Below are 9,909 nucleotides of genomic sequence, written 5' to 3'. Positions count from 1 at the left end.
CTGTGTCCGGGTCACTGTGTCTGGGTCACTGTGTCCGGGTCACTGTGTCCTGGCCGTCCTAGGGTTGCGGGCCGCGTCCCAGGCTGCCCCTCACCTGCAGGCTGGCTGTGCCGGCGGGGAGCGGTGGGTGGGTGGTTTGTGGCTCCCGCTGTGGGCGTGGAGCCGTGCCACCAGTCACCGGTGGCAGTCTGTCACAAGAAGGACCGGAGGTGACTTGGCTCGAAGTAGCTTTGCCAACCTTGGTTTCCTCAAGGTGACCTGAAGGTCAAAGAGCCAGGGACCAGATCTTTAGCCTGCTGGTGCTGAGGCCTTCCCCCCTCTCCAGCCTGCTCCTCCTCGTCTGTGCGTGCACACGGAGGTGTGCATGTAAGGCGTGCACACACACGTGTGCCACACACATGCATGGTTGCATCTGCAGATGTGGCTGCGTGCTTGCAGGCAGGTGTGCTTGTGCATGCATGTATTGGGGTTGTATGTGCGTGTGAGCATGCTGTGCATCTGTGTGCACACGGATGGTCGTGTGCATGCTGTGTATGTGTGCGTGTGCACGTGCAAACCCTTGCTACACAAGACGTAGGTGTCACGGGCTCCGCTGTGGGAGCCCGGAGAGCCACCTCCGCGCAGCCCAGTGATTTTCATTGTTGCTGATTTGCTTTTCCCCTTTGGTGGCGCTGGGGAGGAGGCCCGGCCGGGCTTCAGGCAGACAGCCCCAACAGCCACGTTCCACTTACAAGGCCTTGGATCAGGTGCCTTTTGGTTGTTGTTTGGCAGTACTGGGATTTGAACTCAGGGCCTTGCACTTGCTAGGTAGGGATCTGGTACATCGCCGGTGTGTGCTGTTGTCCTGTTAGTTCCCCTGGAGAAATGAGTCCCTCTGGAAACTCTGAGCTGAAGTTGCCATGGCTCAACCACATGATTCTCCTCCTCGTGCTCCTCCTCCCCTCCCCCCAGCTTCCTCCCCCTCCCACCTGCTTCCCTCCCCACCTTCCTTCCCCCCACCTGCTTCCCTCCCCACCTCCCCCCCCCCCAGCTTCCTACCTGCTGCCCATTCTTCACTCCAGAGATCTTCCTGCCTGTCCCTCCTTCCCTCCGTCCACTGCCTCCAGATCTTTCTACGGCGCGCGTTCCTACAGAGAAGATGGAAACTCAAGAGTCCTGGCCTGTGGCGTGGGGCGTGGGGCGGGGCTTAGTCACATGACACTCCCCCAAGACCCTTTTTGCTTTTAGTGTTGTTCAGACAGGGTCTTGTGTGTTTGCCAGAAGAGCCTGGGGACTGCAGTCCTCCCATTTTTGCCGCCTGAGAAGTTGGGATTATAGGCGTGTGCTACCACGGGTGGATCGCTGAATGCTTCTATCATTCGACAAGACACTGCAGTCATGGGACCTTGGGCTTACTCTCCATTCTTGTGAGGCTCGCTCTCTCTTTCTCTCTAGTTGCTCATTTAAAGGTGCCTTCCCTTGATCAAACAGAAATGGAACAGGCTGAGGACATATCTGTGGCCCACACAGAGCCGGGGAGTGGTGTGGTGTGGGGGTAACGGATGTTTCTTCTTTTGTCTCCAACGCTGGAGATGACCCAGGCCCCGGCCCTCCCTCGGTTCTATGAACCTACCTTATGGCTCTGTGAGACAGAACAATGGTCCTGAGGCCCAGTACATGCGCGCAGAGCCACAAACCAGCCCCAGCATCCAAGCCCCGGCCAGACTTTCTGAAACCCTCCTTTGTGTGGGTTCAGAGGTGCAGGCTGCCGCCAGGGCGAGCCAGGAAACCCGGGCCTGCCCCCTCAATCAGTGCAGACTCCTATCCAGCCGGCCCGGGCTCAGGTTGCAGCCCGGCCAGGCTGTGGGGCCGATGGGGCCCGGGGCTCGGGTTTCCCAGGGCCCCCCGTTATCTGAGCACAGCTGCCAGGGTCTGGGCCGGGGCTGCTGCGGGAGCGTCGGCTCCGGAGAACAGACTGGCCTTTGAGTCTGTGGCCGCCACCCCGACTGGCCACGGAGGGGAGAACACACAGAGCCCCCAGCAAGGCCGCCAAGGGGGAGAAATTCCATCTGCTCTCCCGGGACACCTTGCGCATGCTGCATGTAGAAGGCTAGTTATTTATTGGGGGGGGGAGTGTTGCTTTGGGGTCTCGTTTTTGTGCCCAGTACTGAGGCTCCAACTCCAAAATCCTGGATACTGTCCCCTTAGGTTTTTCTGCTCCAGGCTGTGGCGCTCTACCCCTTGAGTTACACTCAGCTCCACTTTTGGCTTTTTCTTTTTTGTCAGTCGTGGGGCTTGAACTCTGGGCCTGGGCGCTGTCCCTGAGCTCTTCCGCTCAAGGCTGGCACTCTACCATTTGAGCCACAGTGCCACTTCCGGTTTTCTGAGTGGTTTATTGGAGATAAGAGTCTCATGGACTTCCCTGCCCGGGCTGGCTTTGAACCACGATCCTCAGATCTCAGCCTCCTGAGTAGCTAGGGTTACAGGCGTGAGCCACCAGCGTGGGGCAGTCTCCAGCATTACTGATGGGGTTTGGGGTTTTGATCTTTGGAGGGGTGGTTACGGGGGTTTGAACTCAGGGCCTTGTTACTTGCTAGGCAGGTGCTTTACCACACCTCCAGCCAAAGCTTATTGATTGAGATGGGGGCGGGGGGGGGGGTCTCGTTTACTTTTTTGCCCAGGCTGGCCTTGAATCTGGATCCTCTGGAGCTCAGCCTCCGGAGTGAGCTGATGTGAGCCATGGAGCCCAGGGCTTTTGCAAGGACCATTTCTCAGGTTTCTTTTGGAGGATTCTTCTCCCCGGACAGGGTCTTTGGCTGTGTTATCCAGGCTGGTGTCAGGCTCCCGAGAGAGCTGGAACTGTAGAGACGCGCATGCCACCGCGCCAGCTTCTCCTTGATGGTGTTCCCAGTGACTCTGAGGCCTCAAGCCGGTCTTCACCAAGTCTGGCCACCCGCCTCTTCAGCGGGCTCAGATCCCCTGTCTTTCATCCCTGTTACTTTGGCTTTCTAGACGGAAAAAAATGGGGGGTAGGTTTCACTTAAATTCCGTAGCGTTCTCCAGGGACGCCGCGCCGGCTTTTGAGCTTTCTTGGGAAAGAAACTCCACAGGGTTTTTCTTTTCTTTCTCGTGGTGCTGGGGACTAAAGCCAGAGCCCTGCGTGTGCCGGGCTCATGCTGGACACGTGAACTCTGCCCAGTCCTTTGCGTTTGCTGCTTTGAGAAGGGGTCTCCCAGCTCCCATTGCTCAGAGGAGCCTTGGCCGCCCAAGCAGCTGGGACTGTAGGCATCAGCTACCACGCCCGGCTCCATGCTGGTCTCCAACTTGTGATTCTCTTGCCTCTCTCTTCCCAGTAGCTGGATGACAGGCATATTCTACTATGATCCAAGGAATGAGAAGACCTAGGCGATGTGGACTGCCCCCCCAAAGCCCAGTGGTGAAGGACTGTCCCCCTGTGTGGAGCTGTTGGGAGGAAGCAAGGAGGCAGAGCAGCCTCAGGAGGCTGGGAGCCTTTGCTCTTGTTTTGTTCTGCCATGCGCCTCCTCCATGACACTGCTCAGGCTGCTGAGATCTGAGGATTGGGGTTCAAAGCCAGCCTGGGCAGGAAAGTCTGTGAGACTCTTAGGTCCAATGAACCACCAGAAAAGCTGGAAGTGGCGCTGTGGCTCAAGTGGTAGAGCACCAGCCTTGAGGGAAAAGGCTCAGGGACAGAGCCTAGGCCCTGAGTTCAAGCCCCAAGACCGGCACCAACCAAAAAAAAGAGCAGGCGGGGAGGGAGGTGTTGGCGGCGTGGTCAGGCTGATGAGTGGAGCGCAGGATTCCAGGGACGAGGCCGGAGCGGGAAGCTGGCAGAGGAGGCAGGAGAGGAGAGCGAGGCTCCAAAGGTCATTTTTGGGGTAAGGAGCTCAAAGCTTTGACAGAGAGAAAGCGAGCTGCCGCTGGCGGCTGGCCCACGGACGAAACAGAGCTATTTTCTGCAGGGCTTATCAGGGGCCGGGCGGCCTGGAATCTCACACGCGCGGGGAGGGGGGTTGTTCTGAGTGAAAGCCGGAACACTGCCCTGCCGTGGGCCCCGCTGGCGGAGCAGGGCCCAGAGAGATCTAAGGATCTGCGGGGTGATAACGCACGGGCTCCTTGAAATCTGGGTCCCCCGTTTAATCTTTAATCTCCCTTTCTGCATGTCAAGGCAGGGTTGCCAATTAAAAGGCTGCCAGCAGGGCCGCACTGACTTGGCACCGATCGGAGCCGGCGCTGCCGTGGTTAGCTGGTTAGCTGCAGGGGTGACCGGCGGGTAGGACTCGATGGGCTGAGGGCAGGGATCAGGTGGACAGACCGGTGGACAGACCGGCGGACAGGATGGAGCAACTGCCGGCTAAACCCATCAGAGGGGAAGCTGGGAAAAACACGCACAGCACCCCCCTGCCTTGAACAGTTGCTGTGCAGTTTACAGCGACCTAAAGTTAGATCTAGAGGGAGGTAGATGAGCCAAAGCTGGGTGCTGCAGCTGTAATCCTAGCTACTGGGGAGGCCAAGAATAGGAGGATCGTGGTTCCAGGCCAGCCCAGACAGAAATGTTCAAGATCCTGTCTCTACCCATTGCTGCATGCAGGGGGCTCATACATGCCATCCCACGGAAGGCCGAGATCCCGAGGATCAAAGTTCCAGAGCAGCTGGGGCAGAAAAACCCAGAAGAATCCACCTCCACGGAGGAAGCTGAACGTGTGGTGTGTGTATCTGTGATCACACGGGGCCGCTGCTGGGATCACAGGCATGCACCACCGCGCCCAGCCACTGACTGAGATGGGGTCTCGCAAACTTTTGATGCCGCACACCACTGACACTGGGGCTTGGAGCAGACTGGGTGTGCGCATGTCACCGTATTCCTCCATTCCTGCCGCCTCCACACGCGTGGCCCCGAGGGGCTTCGGGGAGCAGGCGCGCGCACCCCAAAACTGCCGAGCTAGGGACAGGCAAGTTGTTACAGAGCATTAAGCTGGCTCTTACAAGACATGCAGGAAAAGAGTCTTTATTGAAAACAGTTCACTTGAAACACACAAATTATTAAAAGTGAAAGCACAAAAGATAACGCCTTACTAACGAAATGTCAAACTTCTCACCCAGGGTCCCCTGGGCTGCCAGGGCGGCCGCTGGTGTCCGGGATGCAGGCCGAGCTGGGGCGGGGTGTCTACTGCCCCCTGGTGGCCGCTCGGGGCGGGCTGATGGGCGCGGTCGGGTCTGCCTGGACTTGACTCCTGCAGCCCCCCCCCAGCCCCCGCCCTCCCCCTTCCCCCCCCACAGGCGCCCTGCCCACGGAGCCCAGCCAGGCTCACAGCCAAGACATTGCTTCCTAAGTTTCCTCATCGTTTTAAAGAAACGAAACCAGGTAACACATGGTAAGTAATCCAGGGTCCCCCCAAAAACACAAACAAAAAACGAAAACAAGGCTACAGCAGGACCGTGGACAAGAGCTTTCTCCTCAGCCCATCGGCGAGCACGGGTCGCACCCAGCCTGCCTCTCCTCCGCCGGTGCCTTGCGGGGTGGGGGGTGGGGTCCCCCCCATCTCAGGAGGCCCCGGAGCCAGGTCAGCAGAGCCGCAGCTGGTTCTCCAGCCCGAACACCTTGGACTTGAGGTTCCGCAGCTCGCCCTGGATCCGGTGCGCCCTCCGGCTGCTGCTGCGCATGTCGCACAGCATGGCCAGGTCCTTGTTGGCCTGGGTGCTGAGCGTGGCCTGCGGAGGGGCAGGAAGAAGAGGCCGTCAGCGGCGTGTCGGCATCGCGGGCGCAGCGAGGCCGTTCAGGCCTGGGTGACTCGGGATGCAGCGAAGGCAGGCGGACGGCGGCGGCACCCGTCAGACCCGCACACACAGCCGCCTTGCTCCTGCTGCCGCGGAGGCTTTGTGGGGACCCTAAGCGTCCATGAGGGGTCCTGAGGGAACGTGGCGCCGGAAGCTGGGAGCCCTGCTCTGCCCACTGACCCCCTCGGCCTCGACACAGGGCTGGAGGAACAACTCCCAAGTTTGCTTACAAGCATTCTGTGTGTGCGTGCGCGTGCACACATGCACCAGTCCTGGGACTTGAACTCAGAGCCCGGGTGCTGGCCCCTCAGGGCTGGTGCTCTACCATTTTGAGCCACAGCTCTACTTCCCACGTCTCGGTGGTTGGTTGGAGATAAGAATCCCATGGGCTTCCCCTGCCCAGGCTGGCTTTCAACTCCATCCTCAGATCTCGGCCTCCAGAGTAGCTGGGATTACAGGCGTGAGTCACAGGTGCCCGGCTTAGATGCAAATATTCATCACTCCCCGTTTCTACCCGTCCTCAAGGGGGCGCTTGAGCTGATTTTCGGGGGGGGGCTCTTGGGGGCCCTGGGGCCAGGGCGGGTGCAGGCTCTTCAGGGGGAGCCCCCGAATCTCCACCCCTTTCTCCCTGCAGTCCCGGGGCCCAGCTCTTACCTTGTAGAGCATCTGCTCCAGGTCTTTGAGCTTCTGCCGGAGAATCCTAATGTCGGTCTTGAAGCCCTCCACCTCCAGGATGCGGCGGTGCTCCAGGGCCTCGTAGCGCTTGGTCATCAGCTGCAGGCGCTTTCCCATCTTGTGGGAGCGGTCCTGCGGGGGGACGTGCAGGGGGGAGGTGGGGGGAGGGAGGGGGAGGCGGGGGACGGGAGCGCACGCGCCCTGCGACCCCACCACCCCGCCAGGGAGGCGGGGCCTCCCCTACCTTGAAAATCTCTCTCCTCACGCCCTCCTCCTCCCGAATGCGGGCGAGCTCCTCCTCCAGGGAAACGCACTGCTCCTGGTACATGGCGGACAGCCGCTGCTCCTGCCGCAGCCGCTCCTTCAGGGACTGCGGGCGAAGGGACAGGCGGCGGGTGAGCATGGCTTCGGCAGCGCGGGGAGGGAGGAGGCGGAGGCGAAGCATGGCAGGGAATTCTGGAGAATGCAGGAAACCTATTCTAGACTCTTCTCTTCGTCCTTACTCCAAGGGGTGCTGCTAGAGGCTTTTTGTTTGTTTGTGGGGCCTGAACTCTGGGCCTGGGCGCTGTGGCTCAGCTCTTCAGCTCCAGGCTGGTGCTCTACCACTTGAGCCACAGCGCCACTTCTGGCTTTCTGGTGGTGCACTGGAGATAAGAGTCTCACACACTTTCCTGCCGGGGCTGGCTTGGAACCAGACCCTCCACGTCTCTGATCTCCTGCGTAGCTGGGGCGGCAGGGGTGAGCCGCTGGCACCGGCCTGGCCCACGGCTTGAAGGAGTGAACCCTGTACAGCATTTCCAACCCCCAGAAGCCTCCGCGGCGGTGATGCCCTGCAAGCTGCCCGCACATGGCTCGCAGGCTCAGGAACGCTGCCGTTACCTTCACGTACTCCTGCTGGGTAGGGTGGCTGTCGTGCAGGGTGGGCGGGCCCTTCTCGCTGCGGTCCTCCCTCTTCCTGCCCTTCCCCCGGTACAGCCGCAGCTCCAACACCAACTGGTCCTTCTCCAGCATCCACGACTGCTCCTTGCTCTGGCTGTCAAACCTGAGCTGCAAGAAGTCTCTGGTGCTCTCGTAGAGCAGCTCCTGCGTGTGGTGGAGGCTGCGGGAGGGGACGCAGAGGTGGACGCGCAGCTGCAGCACCGGAGACCGTGTGACTGGTGCTGTCTAAGCGTGCCGTATCTACCCAAGCCCCTGGCTTCGTTGCTTTTCACAGCGCCCATGGAGGCCTTGCGATTGGGAAGATGACAGAAATATGCGCACATGGCCTGTATTTAAGTGTGTCCCAGAAGAGACATGGGGAGGAACGGAGCAATGGTGTCTCAAAGAATCGCCGGGTGTTGGTGCTCACGCCTGTCATCCCAGCTGCTCAGGGAGGCTGAGATCCGAGGATCGCGGTTCAAAGCCAGCCCAGGCGGGAAAGCCCATCAGACTCTCATCCTCAATTAACCAGAAAAAGCCAGAAATTGGAGCTGCGACTCGAGAGGGTTAGTGCTAGCCTTGAGCACAAAAGCTCAGGGGCAGTGCCCAGGCCTCGAGTTCAAGACCCAGGCCCGGCACACGCACGGAAGCGTCATCCCTTTGTCTCTGGCCGTCCTGCCTTCCGGTGTGTACTCTGTGGCACGGCTGGTCGCTGTCCCCCTTTCTCTGGCGGGGCTGAGCTGGAAACCAGGGCCTCGTACAGCTAACCAAGCGAGCTCCCTGCCTCCGGCCACACCCAGCCCCTCGCTCCTTTTTGCTGTTCTGGTGTTTATAACTGCCATCCTCAGCACAGCTGGGACTAGAGCCATGCCTCACGGAGCCTGCCGGGCTTGTCGAGACGGGTCTTGCTAACCTTCTGCACAGGCTGATGGACCACAATCCTCCCCTCAGCCTCCTGAGCAGCGTGGGTTACAGGAGTGTACCGCCACACCTGCTCATATCTTGTCCTTTGTTGAGATGGATTTTTTCCCTAGGAGGCTACCTTAATGCCTGAGTCTATTTTAACTCCTCCATCTTCTAGATGCTCCGTCCCCTGCAATGTACACTCTGTCTTACGTTCAAAACCTGCCATGCACTGGGAAGGTGGCTCAGTGGTAGAGCGCTTGCCTCGCATGCATGAGGCCCTGGGTTTGATTCCTCAGAACCACGTAAGCAGAAAAAAACCTGGAAGTGGTGCTGTGGCTCAAGTGGTAGAGCACTAGCCCCGAGCCCAAGAGCTGAGGGACAGCGCCCAGGCCCAGAGTTCAGCTCCCACAACCGACAAAAACAAACAAAAAACCTGCTCATGCTGGTACAGCGTATCAAGTTTTCCAGTTCAACAGTGTGTTTTCTCCAGTCTGGTAGAATGCTTACTAGTGACCCCCTTCTCCCCGGCCCCCCTTCTCCCCCGCCCCACCACCTATGCAGATCTCAACAATTCCTTATAACTGGTTTTGATGTTCAAGAACAGATCAGCCTGTAGGGGGGCGGGTCTACTTTCCCTGAGCTTTTTATGCTCAAGGCTAGTGCTAAACCACTTGAGCCACAGCTCCGCGCTTCATTGTTTAGTCTGTTTTTTGCTGGTATCTTTAGGACAGATTATCTCTGGCGGTTAGCAAGGCATCACTTTGCCATCACGACCTAGAAAAATAACCTATCGAATGACTTCAGTGACTGTAAGAGGCGACCTACCATGAGGAGACCACCCAACAATACTGTGGGACCCACACGGTTCTCCCAGGGGTAACAGGACACTCCGCTAGGGGGCAGCAGCGCGGGGCGGGCACAGAGCTTGGAAGGAGGTGTTCTTCAGGCCTGCGCTGTCTGCGTACACAGAAGCGGGCGGATGGTTACGCAGAGATGCTCCCGCTCCACCGGGCACTTCTGTCCTGTCCTACGCCATGCTCTCACGTACAAACGCGGAAAGTACCGACTGAATGCACGAATGGGCTGAAAGCGACACCTGGGGACAGTCACTGTGGGCCTGGATGTCATGCCGTCCGCTGGCCGTCAGAGGATGGGGCACACGGAAGACACCCATTAGGTGCTCAGACGCAGAGATCATGCACCACAGTGCTCAGACGCAGAGATCATGCACCACAGTGCTCAGACACAGAGATCATGCACCACGGGGGTCACACGCAGAGCTCATGCACCACGGGGGTCAGACGCAGAGATCATGCCCCACGGGGGTCAGATGCAGAGATCATGTACCACGGGGGTCAGACGCAGAGCTCATGCCCCACGGGGGTCAGACGCAGAGATCATGCCCCACGGGGGTCAGACGCAGAGATCATGTACCACGGGGGTCAGACGCAGAGCTCATGTACCATGGGGGTCAGACGCAGAGCTCATGTACCATGGGGGTCAGACGCAGAGCTCATGTACCACAGTGCTCAGACGCAGAGATCATGCACCACAGTGCTCAGACACAGAGATCATGCACCACGGGGGTCAGACGCAGAGCTCATGCCCCACGGGGGTCAGACGCAGAGCTCATGC

General features: G+C 59.3%; 1 protein-coding gene across 2 annotated transcripts in view; it reads right to left on the bottom strand.

The window, feature by feature from the left end:
* Window positions 1–5,557: 5,557 nt before the first annotated feature.
* Ccdc77 (coiled-coil domain containing 77) overlaps window positions 5,558–9,909 on the bottom strand; it is a 13,510-nt gene continuing 9,158 nt past the window's right edge. For both annotated transcript variants that reach the window (XM_013023665.1, XM_013023666.1), the window contains exons 9-12: window positions 7,330–7,549; window positions 6,695–6,820; window positions 6,430–6,582; window positions 5,558–5,709 (exon numbers count right to left, since the gene is read on the bottom strand). In XM_013023665.1, the coding sequence (XP_012879119.1) occupies window positions 5,563–5,709; window positions 6,430–6,582; window positions 6,695–6,820; window positions 7,330–7,549 (646 nt within the window). In that variant the 3' untranslated portion in view covers window positions 5,558–5,562. The remainder of the gene's footprint in view (window positions 5,710–6,429; window positions 6,583–6,694; window positions 6,821–7,329; window positions 7,550–9,909) is intronic.

This window comes from Dipodomys ordii, unplaced genomic scaffold (assembly GCF_000151885.1).
Source record: "Dipodomys ordii isolate 6190 unplaced genomic scaffold, Dord_2.0 Scaffold69, whole genome shotgun sequence".
Taxonomy (NCBI): domain Eukaryota; kingdom Metazoa; phylum Chordata; class Mammalia; order Rodentia; family Heteromyidae; genus Dipodomys; species Dipodomys ordii.
The sequence above is the reverse complement of the archived record's forward strand: the minus strand, read 5'-3'. Positions and strand labels throughout refer to the sequence as shown.